The sequence below is a fragment of the Cucurbita moschata genome, unplaced genomic scaffold, assembly GCF_002738365.1.
Source record: "Cucurbita moschata cultivar Rifu unplaced genomic scaffold, Cmos_1.0 Cmo_Scf00041, whole genome shotgun sequence".
Classification (NCBI taxonomy): domain Eukaryota; kingdom Viridiplantae; phylum Streptophyta; class Magnoliopsida; order Cucurbitales; family Cucurbitaceae; genus Cucurbita; species Cucurbita moschata.
The window spans coordinates 1042882-1061793 of record NW_019268557.1 but is presented as its reverse complement, the minus strand read 5'-3'; the positions used below and the strand labels follow the sequence as shown (position 1 = coordinate 1061793).

Below are 18912 nucleotides of genomic sequence, written 5' to 3'. Positions count from 1 at the left end.
TGACACAGCGTGGTTACAAGGCTAGGCTGGCAGCTGGCAGCTGGCCATAAGTGCTTCTCACATTGAGTATTTTCATTTATTTTCCTGTTGGACTGAATTTCCGGCTTCGAAATATTTCCCTTATTTAAAAGTGTAGATTAATTTGACGGCCCATTGTTTCATGAACATTGCGACGGCCCATTTATATAATCGGCCCAATAAGAAAGGCCCAATTAAACGATTCATGAAGCAATAAAAGAGATAGAAAGAAGGTGTGCTTATTTTTATATTATATAATTTTCACTTTAAATAATTTACATGACCTTGAATCTCCGGTACCAAATTTCAAAGAGAATCTCCTCTGTATCCACTCGGAGGCATCTGAATCAGAAATTTAATCCAATGGGAATTCAAGATTTATGAAAATTTGAATTTCCCTTTTTGTAATCAAAGCCACAGAGCACCGGCATCTTTTAACGCCGGCACCAATTCGCCTGCAATATGAGCCGCCATCACTTTTTCCAACCCACCAAACATTTTCCCGCCGACAAACACCACCGGTAACTGCACTCTTCCCTCATTCCCATCTCCGGCGCCGGTGACAAATTTCCCAATCTCCCCGGCAATATTGACTTCATCTTCCTCACCGACAGCGAAGACGGCCGGGTTCGCCCCGTGGCCCAACAGCAGCAGTTTCAAAACATGGCTCATACAACACCCATGCCTCGCCAGAACCACGACCGCGTTCTTGGACACCAATTTTCCGACACTCGCCGCAGCCCCATCGGCAGGAGCCTCGGGTGCCTTGCGGGAAGACGCAGCGGCCGGCACCCACGTCCTGTACGGAATTGCTTGGTGCATAGTGTAAATTTGGTAAAGAAAAAGATCCAATGGAGAGAAAGAGAGAGATTATGTAGGGTATTGGCATAATGGCATAATGGCATTGGCCATTTATTTATATTGAGCAATAACCGATTGGGCTGTGGAAAACTTAAGCGTCAACGCGGGTAACGCAATCTAGGACGTAACCGAAACTGTGGGTGACGATTAATTGCGTCACAGCTTACTTGGTCAGACGGATTCCACTTAACACCGTATGAACGGCCGATAATGATTTTATTTAATTTCATTAGGAGTCAATTAGGTGTTAACGATGATTAGTGTACAAAGCAACCCATCTAATCTCTCTACCTTTCGGATGGGGACATTTTACGGTATTCAATTTCGATCTATAAATAAGAGTTAACTTATAATTAGGTATTTAAAATATGAAAAGTGACATAGATGAAATAAAACCCAAAGGCTATGGGATGGGACTTTATAAATGATAGTGACGTGGTTGGATTTATTGTAATCGTGGAAATTAGGAGAGGAATTGACGTGGGGTTTCTTGGTTTGGTTTGCTGAGATATGGGTGACGAGGAAAAAGTGGTTGGATGACGTGGGGAGGTTGTGGAAATCTCACGTGGCAGAATGTTCTTTTGTGATTAAAGGGCTAATTGTTTTTTAAAGAAGTTAAGTTAATTCCGGAAGGCCCACCTGCGTTTTCTGCCCACTTTTCTTTCGGTTGGAAAATGCAAAATTTTCCAGATCTCTCCCACAATTTGCTTACGTGGAAAACCACGTACTAAGGAATATGATTTAATATTACCTTAGGGGGGAGATGAAAACATGAAGTCTTTTACGTCCCGGTCCCATGAACATCTCTATTCTCTTTCACCCTACCATATGTTGTCCCGGTCCCATGAACATCTCTATTCTCTTTCACCCTACCATATGTTGTTCCGGTCCCACCATGAACATCTCTATTCTCTTTCACCCTACCATATGTTGTCCCGGTCCCATGAACATCTCTATTCTCTTTCATCCTACCATTTGTTGTTAACAGAGTCATAAATAACCAAAATTAATAGGCCGTTAATTCAAAATAATAAATATAAAACTGCTTACATCATGGATGACATCAACAGAATTCATAAATTTCCTGGAAGGTTCAGTTTTTATTTTATTTTCTAAGCTGATTATAATTAAAAATCTAAATCGACTAAAACTAAGATATTTGAATATCCGAAAAAATGTTGATCGAAGGACCAAACTTATTCAAAATATTAATAAAATGTACAAATATATAGAAAAATATAATACAATATATAGTAATCAAATTCTATCCTTCCTTCCTAGAAATAGAATGCACGTTCCCAAAAAGGAGAAAGAAAAAAAAAAAAAAAGTAATATTTAAATTGAAATAGAGCACGTGCTACATTGCATGTCGTGAAAGATTGCGGTGTATTTTGGTAGCCCAGTCAAAGCCATCGAAGGAGCTGGGCTTGTGATCCGGCTCGTCAACTGGACGTTTGCCTTTTAGCTTATCATCATCATCACAACTTGAAAGAGCAGCAGAATCCGAACAAGTATTATAATGTTTATTGTTCTCACCCGCCCCTTGTAAACGACCACAATCCACAGATGTCATTCCCATTGCCGCTGCCTCAAGTCTGAAAGACGGTGGCGAGTCAACCCCCGCGTCAACTGATGCACGCGGCGACGAATGCGGGAAGTTGCAGTCGCAGCCATGGCGCCCTCTTTGCCTTCTTCGAGCTACCCTTTTCTTCGCTCTCCCTTTCCATTTCCTCAGCCCTTCAACTACCCCCTCCGTGAACACCGTTTTCTTCATCGAGCTCCCCATCTTTCAATACCATTATTATAACCCACGTTTAGTATATAAACACCCATTTCAATTCTGTGAAAGCAGGGGAATTTAGTACTTGCCTGAGCCACCAGAGCGTAGAGAGGCAGAGTGACATAGCCACAAATGATCTGCACCAGCACACCCACCGCAACTCCTATTACCCAATCTGAAATCTCTCTTTGAAAGCACGATCTCATCCCAAATTTCAGCTAAGTCACCAGTTCATTGATTAGCTTTGATGCTACAACAATCTAGCAGAAAATCAAAGTATCCTGCATACTTACCCATGCCCATGCAAAGAATGCTAATTGAAAAGAATTCTGCAAAGATAGCAAAAACTTAGAATCCGGCTTTTGTGAACAGTTTTAACTTCGGAAAAAGATTATTGCAACGAATTGCCTGGAAGAAAATGAAGTGTATGAAATACAGAAGCAACTTAGGCCGGCCCAACCAAAAATATTGGTCACTGGGCCTAACGAGCAGAGTTCCTCGGACGACATGGGACTTCCCATGGCTGTCCAAGCACATCTCAGTCATGATGCCTTGTAGCTTTGTCCCAACCAACAAAAGCATCTGAGAAGTAAATTCAAAAGAAGATTACACAAAACTATCATTCGAGCTCAAAGCAGCCTATAAAAGGTATAAGAAAATCTTACTAATAATGGAATAAAGGGAAGCCATAGATGGCTGTGAAACCCTGTATCAAATTGAATGGACCTTGCACGTTAAATTTTTTAGCTTCTTGTTTTGAAGAAAGTAACAAAGAGGACTTTGACTGTTACCATGTGCACTGAAGAATATGAAGATAACAGAAAAAATCCAAACCCACCAACTGCAACAAGTAAACATTCACATAAAGGGTCAGAGGCTCGATGCATTCAAATGAGGCTACGATACTTAAAGAGATGGATTGAATAAAAATGCGACCTGATCCCCACAACCACGCTGAAGTCATTATCTAGAGCTCTTGTTATATAGTTTTGGAAATCGAAGTTGGTTCCTTCCCCAAGATGGGCCTGTATCAATTTTCAGAGATTTAATACACAATATTAGTCAAACACTGCTACTTCATATCAAATACAAACTCAGGGAGGAAGTTACCGCAATGAAACCATGTCTAAGAGTGAGATAATCGGCTGCGGAGACAGATTCATAAAATTGTCTAAGAAAGCAGGCCTACAGTTCAAACACGCACAACAAGAAAAAGAAAGAAATGAACAACTTTATGTGGGAAGAAAGATGATTAATTGAATCAAAAGAAGAACAAGGATACCGGCCATCGAAGAATGTGATGGTCGCTCCAGAATTTTAGATGCCTCTTTCCAAAGGATGTTTGACGAGCAAATTGAAATCTTCTTGGATCTTATTAATTAATTATTGTCCCACACAGAAACAAGACAAAACACAATAGTCAATGGGGGGTGGACCAGCTCTGAGATTTTTGTAAATTGATATTGATTTCATCAAGTATTACCGGTTGTAAATTGATACTCCAACGTTCTGGTTTTTGCTTCCCAGTACTGCCATCTCCTCATCTGCAACGAACAACATCACTTATGAACTTAAATTACAAGTTTAGAAACTTAATGAAGAAAGCTTCAAAAGTTATTGAATTATTAGAAAGTTTTGAAAGAGTCACGGGACTTATTAAACCAGAAGATTATTGAAGATTAGTCAAGAAGCTTATCTCAAAAGTCTCTCACGTCCCAATAAATTCATCTCAACATCTTACCCTACACGTAATTTGCTGATGATCATCAACGCTACTCTTTTTCCAACATTAAATGAATGCCTATCCAAATATCACTTTCTTTCTTTATTCTTTAAATCAGCTCGCTCATCTTTCAAATTATTTTTCTTCTAAATATTTGTTGTTTATCAGTTCCATACCAAAAATTACGGGAAGCAAAAAAATAAAGTTACCTTGGCGATTCCAAGACTGTAAGTGAGGAGACTGGAAAAGATGTGAACAAAGGCTAAACAGATGATCAAATACTTGACCTGCTTTGCACCGTCTCTAGATATCAACGAGGCTTTGGCCTAATGAAGCGATCGAGTTAAGATAATAGCTAAGATCTTGCATATGGTTTTATGAACTATGATTCTGTGGCGGACCTGTGAATCACACTTGGGTTCTTCCACGAAGTAAGTGGCCGAATTCGTAGTCGGGCAGGGAAGAAATATTTTGTTCGAACTCTTAGGGATGCAAATGTTAGCAATTGCTTTCTCGCTCACCGTCAATAACAGCGATACGAATCCCAAAAGCATCAACTCTACACGAATTCATTCAAACGCAACACACACACATAATCAAAACTATATATGTACAGAGAGCTAATTCGGAATACAATTTTTGTAATATCTAACCCGATTTGATATTGTCCAGAGCCCGCCTTAGCGATTTTCTCCTCTTCATGCTCAAAAACTGCAAATCAAATATCGGAATTAGTTCAGATACATTTCCAAATCGAATAAACACTGAACAATATACTAGTGGTACCCGTTTCACAAGGAAGTGAAGCAAATACTCTGTGCAAATGGATATCAGAATCAGCAAAAAACAAACTGTCGCCACTGCCCATGTGGGAGTCCGTTCCAGGCTCACCATTTCTCTTTTCTTCTGTGCTTTCTGAGAAATCTTGCGAAAGACGACGCTGAAATGAAGAGACGGTAGTGGGTTTTAATGCAGAGAGATAGAGAGAGAGAGACGACAAGCGTAATGGAAAACATGTTCTACGACCATGCCATAACAATATTATTATGATTGGGACTTGATAAACACAAATTTAATGCACAAAGAAATTTTTTTTTTATTTTTTTTATTATTTCAAAATCAAATGAATAATAATTCATAAGCAAATAATAGAATTTTATAATAGAAAAAGAAAAATAAAACTTCTAATTAATTATTTTGATTTAAATGAATAAGAAGTGGAATCATGTGAAAAGGGATTAATGCAAGAAAAATGAACCATGTGAACAAAAGAAAATGGAGGGTAGCTTGTAGAAGACTCCACCGAACGAGGCAGCCATTTGAGCGGGGCGCTCAACATTGTTGGTACGATCACTATGGAATCTAGTTGCAGTCATAGTCATAGGAGGATGGACTTGTATAGTTGTAGCTTTTAAGAATCACGAACTTTCACAGTGATGCAACATTTTCCAGTTTAAACATAAATTCTCATGTCTTTGTTCTTGGTTTTCTAGAACCGCTCACGACAATAGTGATGTATTATTTACTTATAAACTCATAATCATTTTCTTAATTAGTCGTTCGACGCTCCCCATTCAATGATTGAAGCATCCTTGACTACCCCATATATTCAAATCTCTACCGTACATTTGATATGCAACATTCAAACTTCTACAAACTGGCATAGCTGCTGCAACTTATAACATTCATACTAAACAATACACAAATTACAATCCGAGATACACAACGACGACGACAAATGGGTATCATTACAATCAAAACAAAGCGCCAAGCGTTCTTTTCGTTCGATAATCGACGTCCCAAAAACTAGAGAAGATTTCAAAGTAACAAGCATTGTTTTTTTAATTCAGACACAAACAAAACTAGGCAGCAGTCTTCTTTTGTTAACCCCAAATAAGTCAAAGACCCATTCAGTAGTAGGTACTGTAATTTGCATAGTGGTACTGAAGAGCCCCCTGCATAACAATGCAGATCAGATTTATCAGGCCGTGACACTTTTTCTTATCCCACCTTTCTTGCTTTGAAACACAAAAAAATTAAAAAAATAATTAGAAGCTGAGCATCTACATAGCCTGATTGTAGGGGGGCCTCTCAGAGTTCGATCTCGAAGATTCGATCGTCGAATATGTTTATGCAAAATATATTGCCTCTACGGCACGAGCAGATATGTTACTTACTTTGGTACAGTTGCTTCCAACCACCTTGCTCATCAGAGGAGACTTCAAAGGACATTGCGCTCCAATGGTGGTTCCTGCATGAATGGGAGTTGTTGGTGGAGAACCCTTGTCTGTATTCCCAACATTCTTTTCCTCTGTCAATGAAAACCCAAACAATCTGCAGCCAGCTTTGGTAGTTGAAGACAGATCTTTACTACCTGAAAACGCTGAAGCTGTTGTTGTAGAAGGATGGGATAGGCCCAGCAGATTCAGCTCGCCCAATGAAGTGGGACACATGCTATTGTCGGTCATAAATGCTGTCCCAGAATTATGGGATGTACTGTTGTTCATACTCCCACGGTTATGTGAATCAAAGCTTAGAACAGGAACCATCGACTGCTGAAACATGAATACAGAAGATGGTGATGAGACTTGAGCAGAAGGAATGGAAGAGCGTGTGTGGAAATTTTCACATTGCATTGGCGTGGGCCATCCATCTCTAGTCGTAGACAATCGAAAACCATCGACAGGACCGCAACCACCACTTTCCTTAACTTCATTGGTGGCCGTGGTCCTACCATAAAAGGGACCTGGAAATATTTCTTGACCTTGCAAGACCTTTTGGAATTGGAAGGATTCATCAAACACAAAACCCCGTGAGGAAGTTTCGGAGTTGATAAGTCGGTTTCTGGGACCATTTCTCATCAGAGCTATACCAGAACCATGTAAGTCAGGCAACAATCTCCTCTTCTCGGGTGGATGATAACGAGTGTTGTCATCACAGTCAGTGGGAGTATTGTAGCCTAAAATTTCTTGACCTTGCAAGACCTTATGGAACCTTAAAGATTCACCAAAGTCTGTTGCTCCAATCCCATCTGCAAGTAATAACACATAGAACAAATGAGTGCTTGTGTTGTAAACTATCTAGTGGTGTAAATGACAGACTCACGTGGAACTGGAAACTCTAGTTTTGTGGAAGAGAGACCAATCCTGGATCTTTTCAGACCAGGTGGAACCAAGTTGCTAGACATAGAAACAGAACCAGAGGGCTCAATCTCCCAAGGCGAAACCCTGCCATGCCTGTTGATTTCGCCATCGTCCCACCTCACCTGAGAAAACATCAGATTAGACAATATAGATCAACGTTATTGAACCTCTGTGATTCTCAAAATTGGACAGAAGAAAACAGAAGATGCCATGCAAAACTTTAGTGAGAATGCATACTTTATCAAAAATTGTATGAACTTAAACTCTTGTGTGTAAAAGGAAAAGTTGTCAATGTTTCATACCATAAGGGACCTCCACCGTGATCCCGGCCATCCGATAGGATCAACATCGCCAATTCCAGTTATATGTCCAGTGTGTCTGTGAATAGGAGTATGAAGGAAATATCAGTGAAGATTCCAGCACCATATTTTATCTATAAGGCAGCAAACCATTAATAGCACACCTCAGATCAGCAGCATCTTCGGTTTCGAAACTCAGCCTAAACCTCATTCCAACAGAGAAGGAACGGTTCATGCTCTTCAAGAACTTATGAAAAGGCAAGACAAACTGTGAAGAGGTAGCCCTGCATAAAAAGGCAGAGATTCAAAATCCTTAACAACCATGCGATATGAAGGAACTAAATCAAATGGGATAAGAATTAGATACCTAGGATTGTAGCATACGCTGAAGGAACTTTTGGAAGATATAGCATTAACCACATCCATGATACTACTAGAGTTGAGCTTCTGACTGCAAATATTAGAAAATGTAGAACCACTTTTAAGCTGTGCAGCTCTTCGTATTCCCAGTCTTAATTCACCATCGTTTCCCCTATAAGTAAAAGCATATGATAATCATACACAAGGCTTGTGTTCCTCAAAGTTTGAAATTTAACCAGGCTCCCCAAGTCATAGATACCTAAGAAAAAGCACTGCATCACCAGAAACAAGCCTTTTCTTGTTCACAAATGCACTCCATCCAGTGGTTAGCAAATGCCTTCTAGGCTGCCCTGCTCAAATCAGAGAGGGAACTCAGAAGCATATACTAGGGAAAACGAACGGCTGCGGTCAAGTAATCGCATAAAAGGATTCGTCTCCGAAAGTAAGGCACCAAATATGTGAGATTCCTATGTCATACCACGATATATGTGCCTGAACTTCCATTTTAGCCCAAGGAGATCCTTTGCAACAAGCTCTTGTGAAGGCCTCTGTTGATTATAATCCTGTTGAATTAACAAGGTTCGTGAATGTTGAATTATCAAAATATGTTTAAACAAAAAAGCTTGAGCTTAACAATTACCAATGGCGGGAAGCAATCCTCCGCTGCACGCCTGGGGACGGAGAATCCTCCATGAGTACTAGTGTCTGAAGCAGTAAGGGTCTTGCAGAACATGTGAGGTGTTGTGGTCTTCTCACCTTCTTCAACATCCTCCTCTTCAATGTCATTGCTCATCTCTTCCTGCATCTTGTGCTCCATTTGCTGTAAAACAAGAATGATATTCAGAAACAAAATCTTCTCATCTGATTCATAGAAGCATAACGGGTGAAGGAAGAAGAAAATAACGCGCATTTCCAAATAGAACAGAAATTATAGCCTACTAACAAGAGATAAGATTTGTATTGTGCAACAGAGTTCATCCAAGCCTTGTTATATGGGAGTTTCAAATATCATCTTTTCGACTAGAAAACACCCTAAATGATCAAAATCAGCCCCTTCAAGCGTTTTCTTTTGGAGGGGGCACAGTATTTTCTCGGAGTGGAAACGACACATAAAAATGGGGAAAAAAGAAACTCACCTCGTTTTCAGGAAGCAATGAAACCTGAGCATAAACCTCGTCACTCCCAGCCTCAGCCTGCTTTAAAAGAGCATTTTACAAAGAGTTAGTGAAACCCCATCATCCCAATTCAATTGCTAGAAATCAGGCAGAATCGGGAAAATGGGATGAACAGATCATGAACACTGCAAAAAGCTCACACCCAAAAGAGAAAGAAGCAAGAAAAATGGGCTTACGTGAAGCTGAACATCAATGACGCGACAGAGGATGTGGGGAGGGAGATCAGAGGGCGTAGCCGGAAATTCTTGCATCTTCTCCAAGTGACCCTGCGGCAAGTAGACAACCAAGTTCCCTTTCTTGGGCAAAGAGGTGAGAGGGCCAGCACAAGCATGCCATAGCTCCAAGCAAATAGAAGAGGTAAGAGAAGGCGAAGGAGAGGAGGTCAGAGCAGAAGCAGAGGAAGAAGAAACAGAGGAAGCAGCAGAAGAGGGAGATTCATCTTCTTCGGTGGTATTAAGATCGATGAGAGCACCCATTTGAATCGTAGCCCTAGAAGAAAGAAAAGAGGTGCAATAAAAGTAGAAGAAGAACAAAAAAGTTCTTAAATAGAAGCCTGAAGAGATGAGGGGTTTCAGAGAGCTTCAGAAACTGAAGAAGAAAGAGTTCGAGGTAAGAGGAGAAGGAGCTCATGCCTGCATTTTTAGAAATGGGTGCACCTTCGCTAATGCTAAAAGAGGGTCTCGCTCAGAAAACAACACACTCCACACCCTTCTGACCCTTCTCCCTCTTTCTCTCTCTCAGCTCTGTCTCGCTCGACCCTTTTACGCTTACACCCAAATTTCGTATTTTTCTTTTATTTTTGGATGTGGGAAGATAGAATTAGGGAGAAATGGGTTTGGGGGATATCAAATCAAGATTTGATGTGTTAATTAAAACAAAAGTAACAAATTTTCACCTCCCTTTTTCTCTCTCTCTGCTTCTGCAGCAGAGACTGAACTGGAGCAGTACTGCAGCCGCTGCAATACTGCGACTGCAAGGAGTGATGTATGACAGAAAGACGAAGAAGAAGAAGAAGAAGAAAGAGAAAGGGGGGGAAATTAAAAAAAAAAAAGAAAAGTAAGTAGAGGAGTGTCTGTAGTGCATTGGTTAGTTAAATTCCAGCATTATTATAATATCACGAACTGAATAAACAGCGATTTGTGTACGGCTCGCCCGTATTTCCGGTGGGATGTCTATCCTGTCCCTTTCTACCTCCACAAATCCCCCTCGTATCCCTCATCCCTTTGCATTGCTTTCCTCTGTTTCCCTCTCTTTCTCTCTCTTTCTCTCTCTCTTCTGCTACAAATTTTTAATTCCGTTTCTTAATCATTTCTAATCAACTTCATGTTTCTTTTTTCTCTCCCTTAATCATCATCATCCTCTTCTATTGTTCCACCTCTTCGTAGCTCTCAGATCCTTGTGCAATCTTGTAGATCCCTCGAAAACAAATTGAAGCAATAAGAATCAACAAAAACCATTCAAATCCTTTTCTTTGAGACTTACCCACATTTTCTACCAACTCGATCTCCGTTTACGATCTCTATCATCCCGTGATTCTTCCACGAAAATTGAAGAGCTTGAACTATGATGAATTTAGCCCAAGAACATTCAAATTTAAACCCAGAAACTAAATTTTGAAAACTCAATCAAAACTCCCTAATCTCGTACCTCTTTGTCTAAATTAACTCCAATCTCACTCTTAATTGGTGACTATCGTATTGTATTGGTTCGAGAGAGAAACAAAATATTCCTCATCAAGCTAATAAAATCTCTCTTCTATACGTGTTTTAAAATTGTGAGATTAATATTGATCTCTAACGAATCAAAGCGAACCATATACGTTAATGGTAGGCTTGAGTTATTACAAATAGTATCAGAGTCAGACACTAAATGATGTAATGATGATGACGTTGGGGCAAAGGAGATGGATTATGAGATCCCACATTTGTTGGAGATGGGAGCAAACCATTTTTTACAAAAGTGTAAAAGCCATAAATAACAGACAAAAGTAGACAATATCCACTCACGATAGACTTAGGTTGTTACGTTACATTGTTCGACAACTCCAACGATCCAGACTCTTGTTCCTCCATCTTAAACTCCCGCATCGTTGGAAATCCAGCGTTGAGATAGGTTATACCATAGTACAAAAAAATATTCCAATATTTATTTATTTTAAAATATTACGTAAGTGTTTTAGTTTTATCTAGTAAACGATGATGGAACAACGTGTATATAACTTTTAAAGTATTGATTATTGAAAGCTTAGAGATAAATAAGCCAATGTGTTATGATTTCCTTTGACAAAAAGTAAGGTAGCATATTGAAATAGCGTAATCATTTCTATCCGAATTAGGGACACTATAATTAATCAGTGGTTGGGACAATATTGATGTTTGTTAGTTAAGAACTTATTTAAACCTCTTTTTTAAGATTCTTTCCCTACTTTGCTTACACCATTTTGTCATTATTACAACAGGTGATTACTTTTCTAACAAATGAGGTTAATTAACCTTATTTCAAACATTAATTACCTTTACACCCCATTAACTAACATTAATTCATTACTTTTCAAAAACATTTAAATTCTTAACTAAATTTAAAAAACTTTTAAAATCTATATATTAATAAAATTGAATAAACGTTGTATCACAAGCTTAGTTCACTTGACAACATCCCTCTCTCTCTCTCTCTCTCTTTATTTTGATTTTCTCTCTCTCTCATGCAATAGAAAAGTTGGCCTTTTGTTGTCTTTCTCCTTCAATTTCCCAAAAAAGACATTAATTGCAAAAGAAAAAAAAAACACTACTTTTCCAATTTTAAAATCCATTGTTAATATATATATATATTAGACTAAATTAATACAAAATAATAATAAAATATGAATAATTTAAAAGGCCGACAGACGGTTTTCATTAATATATTTATAAAGGTAAAGGGTATTAAATGTTATTTAAATTATAAAATTTAGAAGTATTTTTATTAATTTAGTCGGGAGATTAAAAAAAACATAAAGTAAAATGAAGAGAAGAAGAAATGGGAAAGCAAAATAAATAAAGGGATTGTAGGTGTAGACATTATAATTAGCAAAATTCATGTTCATTATCATGTGGGAATCTTTTTTCCCCAAAAGGAAAAAGGGGCAATTTTGTAAATTGGAACAAAGTGTGGACAAATGTGTCAACAGCAATTTGAGAATGGCAGGTCCCTTTCAGACTCATCAATTGCAATAAACCCAAAATACAGGGCTACCCAGACCAGACCCTTTTTTTTTTTTTTTTTTTTTTAATTTTAATAATTAATTTATTTAATAAATTAAATTATAAATAAAAAAGGTGGAATAGATGGACTAGGAAGCTCCATAACCCGGACAAAACGGGTTACAACTCAATGCCCAATCCGTCCTCTCTCAGTCTCTGCTTTTATCCTTTACTGGTAGCCTTTCACCCCCACGCGCCCTCTGCCGGCGTGTTTCTCAATCCTTCCACCCAACCTCTTCCGCCAACGTGTCACACAGAACTCGATAATTTTGGTATTAAATTTTATAATTATGGAAAATTAGTGAAAAATTAGTGCATATAATTAATAATTCGAAAAGGAAGAAAGAGGCGAAAATGGGAATTATGCAAACATTCCGATACTATTTTGTTATTCTCTCGCAAGTGTTTGAACCAAACAAGACATAAAGGTGAAGAGATCCTTTACCTAACTTGCTCGTGGTTTAAAGGATACAACTCGTTTTTTCCTTGTTTTCATTTTTTTTTAATTTCCTCGGATTGCCCACTATTTATGAGTCAAACTAACCCACAACACAAAATCTATCTTTTCACTAGAGTATACCCAGACATGATTCTATATGTTACCAAAGAAGGAGGTCTAGTATGAACAAAGGTATATCGTCATTAATGAGATCTACCCCATCAACTATGAGTTATTATGTAATCTAATAATGAGATATTTGTATCTTTTTTTGTTAGCGTATTATTTCAATCATGTTGCGTTATTTGTTGAGTAATTAATGTCCCTCTATTATTCTAGCCACCGTGACGATTAAAGTTTTAATTTGAGTAATGATTCGATTAAAAAAGTGGGCGTAAAGAGGGATTAATGTTAATAATTAAAATGCACCCTTTGTTGAAAGAAATATGATTTAAAAAGTGTACTTTGGAATAAAAATGGATAATTAGTAATGTGTGTGTTGGTGGCTATGAGTATAGGGCACGGCTATTGGTCATTGGGAAACCTATCACCAACACATTATTACAAATATAATCTTTATAATAAGCTTTTTTGTACCATCTACATCTACGCCTCCCCAAGCCCTACGCCCTGCCTTTTATAAAAATATTAATCTCTATAATAATAAAAAAATAATAATTTCATAGGATGTCTCTCTTTAATCAATACCATCATCATTCATTTCAATAAAAGACAAATTCTTTATTTAATTAAATGTTTTTTTTTTCAAAATTCATACCCACAAATAACTTTCCAATCAATTAACGTTATTGTTGTTCTCGATCAAAGAGAAGTACTTATTATACCCATCAAGGTCGGATATTATTAATATTTACATTTTAATATGATAAAAACCATTTTAAATTGAGATGAGAATGAAATATTTGGATAAATTTAAATTTTATTATTAAATAATTTAAAATTAAGGTGAGTCTTGTTGGGTTTATAAATCAATTATTGTGATGTAGGGAGTGGAAGGCTCACGTGCAAGGCATATAGGGGCAAAGGATAACAAAGAACAAAATGTTAGCCCCTACATGTGGACACATCAATTTGTCGTTATTATGATAATTAAAATTCCCATAATCAAGTTGAAAGCGTTACGATATAATGTGTTTGACCCACCGGCCATGGGTTTAACCACGGTCAATTTCTCAAGTCAAAACTATATATTATAATGAATTATTATTAAAAACTTATAAAGTTTGCACGAACACTCGGCTTCATTTCACCATGAATCACTCGAGAATTGGAATAACTCACCAAAAGTAACCTTTCTTTTTTACCCCAAACTTTTTTGAAAATTCGAGATTGGATTCACATGCAATTTTTTTTTTCTTTTCTTTTGACCAAAATCAAACTACTTCTGCTTTATTGAAATCCGTCAAACTCATCCCATGGCCCTACAAATTATAGTATAATTTTTACTTTTGTAAGTATCTTAATTATTACCCCACGCAACAATTTACTTTTAAATCACTTAAAAAATATATATATTAAAATTCGTCAGTCGGTTACGTATTGTTGTTAGTCTCACTATTTTAAAACGTGTCTATTAAGAAGAGATATTCACGTTTTTATAATAAATGATTTGTTCCTCTCTACAGTCGAGATGAGATATGATGACCATTAAAAATAAAGTTTATTTTTAACCGATGAAGATGTGCATGGTATGACGATGAAAAATTTAGAAGAAGAGAATGTGAATAAATTGATGGGGTTAGAAACAAATAAGTGGTCGTTATGAACAATCATTTACTCTTTTTCTCCTTTTCTTTTTTCTAATTAAGACGTGGACCATTGTGACCCATTGATTACTGAGGGTTGTACAAAAGTTTTTTCCTTTTTTGTTCCTTTCTAATTTTTCTCAAATTATTGTGCTTCCAATACCTTCCGTTACTACATGGCGAGGTAAAAATCAAGAGAGTAAATAAATTATTTGAATAACCTTAAAACTCTTGGTCATTTTCAAACAAACCTCACTTTTTACCATTAACTTAATAAAAATACGTTATAAATTTTAATTAATTAACTAAAAACTAAAAAAAATGAGTAAAAGTATTGATTAGTGATAAATTTTCTTTTTATTTTTAAATTAAACCAGAAGCCCTTACTTTTTCTTAATCTCAGAAGAAAAATAATGAAATTAATAGGGGGGGTGGATTAATGGAAGCCCACTCTAGAAATAAGGTGCGTGTAAAATAACGTGGTAGAAGATGGGGGGTTTGAGTGACACGCGCGTTGAGAGGCGTGGAAAAGAAAACTAGGGGGAGATTACATGTGAAGGCAAAAAAAGGGAAAATGAAAGGATCAGAAAAAGCAGTTGTCTTTGTTGGCAGAGGAACCCTCGACTTTTACGCGGGTGTTGCTGCTGCTCCTTGTCGTCTCAGCCTTTCAGCGTACTTTACACCCTTTCACTTCCCTAATCCCTTCAATCCCTTCAATCATCTCACCTGCACTACACGCGCCACCGTCGAAATCTTCTCGAAAACTCCACCGGTTACTCGTATCTGTATGCCATTCGTACACGTGGCGGCAAGTATGTCCAGAACCAGACCCACATACGACTTGCCAAAAGGAACTAGACCGGTCTTTGTCGTAACAGAACCTGTCGGCTACTTATAAACCCTCTCGACTATGATCGTACGGTCCGCACCAGAAAATTAGTGCTAATACTCACTAAATTTGTATTACTTTTAAATTTTTCCAAAATTGCCCTTTCATGTGTCGGATTAAGGCCCGGATCCGACGCTCGAAATTTGTTAGATTTGGGCCTATTTAGCAGCTTGGGCCCGCCCAATTACTGGCCCATTGTATTATTTTTATTTTTTGAGATCCGGCGCCGTCTACGGTGGCTTCCGACTGGTTGAGATGAGGTGGCGGCCAATTGTATAAAAAGTCAAAGTCGACTTTGTCTCGTCGGCGTCGGTCCCACAATCCAATTAGCAAATCGAAAATTCGTCGAAGTTTGTTCGCGGGGAACCTATACTCTTGCTCATTTGGCGAATTTTCTCCCACATTTCCTCATTTCCGAATCAGTGACTCATCTTCATGTTCATCTTCTTTGACGATTTTTGATTCGTTGATCTCCATTTTCTTTGACCATCTTTTGTTTGTTTCCAAATAACAGCGAAATCAAAGCGTTCGAATCAGATCACCCCTTCTAGCTGTAGGTATGGTCCTCCCGTTACTGAAGCTTGGAACGCTAGCGTTGAAAACTCTGAGCAAGCCACTCGGTAACAGGCTCAAGAAGCAAGCTGCGTTGCACCCCAGATTTAGGCAGTTCATCATTAATGTCGCCCAGGTATTCTTAATTTATTTCTGCATCTCCTGTCTTTCTTTTCTTCTTTGAAATAGGCTCCATGGATTTCTGTTCATTGGTTCTCGATTATTTGATTGTGGTTGATTATTCTGTACTGTTTATATAAGATCGCCTGTCGTTGAGCTATTGCTATTATAACCAATAATTCAGTGCCCCTTTCATGGTCTACTTTCAAGTTTTTCCTCTGATTGATTGGTTTTGATCATTCATTGATGCTTTATCTTCTCCTCAAACAGTTGTGCTTGTTGGATTAAGAAGCTCTTCAATTGTGTCCCATGCCAAATAAAACTTCTGTCAATTGTGTTCCATGCATTAAAATTTCTGAGCGTTCTCTGGAGATGGTCACTAGTTGTAAAAGTAATGTAATATTTTCAACACGTTAAGTGACTGGTAATCTCCTAAATCTACCTAAATTCTTGAATTGCGTCCCTCTACTTATAACCTCCAAACTCTAGCGAGCTTCTTTAACGAAATTCACCCATTTCTACCAAGACTATTTATCCATCCAAGATCAATCCATTTGTGCTCCATTCTTACCTCAGAAAGCTTTTTCAGTATCTAGTTGAAAAACCAGCTATTTTCTTCCTAAACTATGAAGACGGGAACAATAACTTGACAATGTCCTTTAAATGCAAACTAAGCTTCAGAAAGAATGCAAGGAAGAACTGTTATCATTCTATTGGTTAGAACACTTGGACAAGCTCACACTAATAGGTTGCAAGACTTGTAGTTCATATAAATTCCATTGATACCAAAGTTGATAATGCCTGTCTTAGAACATCATGGAACAACTAATAAGTACACGAGGTTGGCTTTGGGAGTATTTCGTAATTCATCTCTTATAAAGTGCTTTACCTATCGGGACTAGCAATTTCATTATTGTTTTTTTTTTCTCTCCATGCCAGAATTCCCTAAATGATGCTAGAGAAGATTTTTTTCTTCTTACCCTTACTAAAACTACTTCTATAGAAAACGTAGTGATATTCACTCAAGCCTCCGACCTATGAGGGGAAGAAATTTGTGAATGGACACTTCCAAATATTCGTTTATTTCAGGTACTGTGTTTCTCCTTCACAGACTTAGGCTTCACCATCAAGGAATGCCAGCCATCGATGAAGTTTTACCTCGAGTCATATCGAGCGATTTGTTTTAGTCTGTCCAATTGTAGATGCGTTAGAAAGTACAATCTTCAAAGGGTTAAGTTGCATTGATTGTTTAGGGCGACACTCAAGTATCAGAATTAAAGTGGGTGCTTCATGTTTGAATGTAAATTTGCATACTGCAAGTGTTACTTTATGAGTAATTCTAAAGACTGCATTTCTTCAATGCTGTAACTAACAGAGTAACCATCGGATGTCAACTCAAATGCAAAGACACATATATAGTCATGCCACTGATGTAGAAATTCGCCCTCTGGACGAGGAGAAAGCAGTTCAAGCTGCCGTTGACCTGATTGGCGAACTTTTTGTCTTCTCGGTAAATACTCATTTTCAAGTAGAATCACTCCCTTTTCTTTTGGTTGACAATGTCTAAGCTGAAACATATTATATACCTTGTATGTGTATGTGCTTTTGATCTCTTACAGAGCTGGCATTGATCATTTTATTGATAATTTTCCTTCACGTTGGATATAGGTAGCAGGAGCAATAGTGATATTTGAGGTTCAGAGAAGTGCTAGATCAGAAGCCAGAAAAGAAGAAGTACGCAGACATGAAATGGAGGTAATGATATAGCTATTTTCTTCAGTGGCATAACAGCACAAAACTTCGTAGATCACATTTTGCTCTTTAGTAGTATGGCTGTTTGAATTCACGTACTGATAGAGCAGCGAACTCTTCTGGGAGAATTGTCTTTAAAGAAGATTTTTACTTTTTAAGGCTAAGATTCAGATAAATATTTCAGGTAAAATACACTTTTGGTTTGTGAGATTTGAGCTTGGTGTCTATTTATTTGGAAAATTATTCTAAATTGTCCCTTAACCATTATATTACCAACATAAACATGACCTGCAGAAGGGCATGGCTAGAATCCACCAGACTATCCAATCTACAAGATCTCTGGTTAGAAAGGGAAGGTCAAAGAAGAGAGGCGCATCTTGGGTTTGGTTTTGTACTGTGAGGAAGGAATTGGGTTAATCTTTGGAGAAGGAAAAAATAGTTGCAGTGATAAAGACTTGAGAGAGTTGAAAGTTGGGGACAGACAGACACAAAGTTAGTATTACCTAACCCACACCCCCGAGTTGAAAGTTTGGTAACCACTTGAATTGAGGAGTTGAACTGAGGTAAGGTTATGATGCAAGGATATAGGAATGAATCCTTCGACCATAAGAAATATTATTGTTGGAATGACTGATCAGGGGTTAGCGACAGAGTGAACTTATTCCCATAGGAAATCAACACCTATATTCCTCACCACTTCTAGCTTTACCCATCCAATTGTGTAATCTTTTGGCCAATCCAACCCCACCTCCTCCCAAGAAAAAAGAAAAAAGAAAAAAAAAAAAAAAAAAAAAAA

At 37.8% G+C, this 18912-nt stretch overlaps 4 protein-coding genes across 7 annotated transcripts in view; 1 reads left to right on the top strand and 3 right to left on the bottom strand.

Annotated features, from left to right (window-relative positions):
* Positions 1–134: 134 nt before the first annotated feature.
* LOC111433316 (monothiol glutaredoxin-S9-like) lies at positions 135–914 on the bottom strand. Its single transcript, XM_023070333.1, has 2 exons — positions 360–914; positions 135–313 (listed from the first exon to the last, which is right to left on the bottom strand). The coding sequence occupies exon 1, from the start codon at positions 838–840 to the stop codon at positions 427–429; it is 414 nt and encodes a 137-aa protein (XP_022926101.1). The 5' UTR covers positions 841–914; the 3' UTR covers positions 135–313; positions 360–426.
* Positions 915–2191: 1277 nt separating this feature from the next.
* On the bottom strand, positions 2192–5419 carry LOC111433314 (MLO-like protein 12). The gene is made up of 14 exons (XM_023070329.1): positions 5169–5419; positions 5036–5093; positions 4784–4941; positions 4592–4708; positions 4143–4203; positions 3942–4030; positions 3770–3844; positions 3596–3684; positions 3451–3500; positions 3325–3365; positions 3068–3241; positions 2953–2988; positions 2749–2877; positions 2192–2665 (listed from the first exon to the last, which is right to left on the bottom strand). Exons 1-14 carry the CDS (start codon positions 5274–5276, stop codon positions 2237–2239), a joined length of 1614 nt encoding a protein of 537 aa, XP_022926097.1. The 5' UTR covers positions 5277–5419; the 3' UTR covers positions 2192–2236.
* A 611-nt stretch (positions 5420–6030) lies between these two features.
* Positions 6031–10987, bottom strand: LOC111433313 (auxin response factor 3-like). 4 transcript variants are annotated; one of them, XM_023070325.1, is made up of 11 exons: positions 9536–10987; positions 9321–9380; positions 8825–9004; positions 8663–8747; positions 8444–8534; positions 8192–8356; positions 7989–8108; positions 7828–7903; positions 7488–7647; positions 6560–7413; positions 6031–6400 (listed from the first exon to the last, which is right to left on the bottom strand). In XM_023070325.1, exons 1-11 carry the CDS (start codon positions 9833–9835, stop codon positions 6293–6295), a joined length of 2199 nt encoding a protein of 732 aa, XP_022926093.1. In that variant the 5' UTR covers positions 9836–10987; the 3' UTR covers positions 6031–6292. The 4 variants fall into 4 exon arrangements, with proteins under 4 accessions (XP_022926093.1, XP_022926094.1, XP_022926096.1 ...); XM_023070326.1 differs by having other exon boundaries at positions 9321–9377; XM_023070328.1 differs by having other exon boundaries at positions 6031–6337; positions 9536–10984.
* Positions 10988–15930: 4943 nt separating this feature from the next.
* LOC111432953 (OPA3-like protein) overlaps positions 15931–18912 on the top strand; it is a 3797-nt gene continuing 815 nt past the window's right edge. The window contains exons 1-3 of the mRNA XM_023069777.1: positions 15931–16380; positions 17740–17874; positions 18033–18119. Of these exons, the coding sequence (XP_022925545.1) occupies positions 16252–16380; positions 17740–17874; positions 18033–18119 (351 nt within the window). The 5' untranslated portion in view covers positions 15931–16251. The remainder of the gene's footprint in view (positions 16381–17739; positions 17875–18032; positions 18120–18912) is intronic.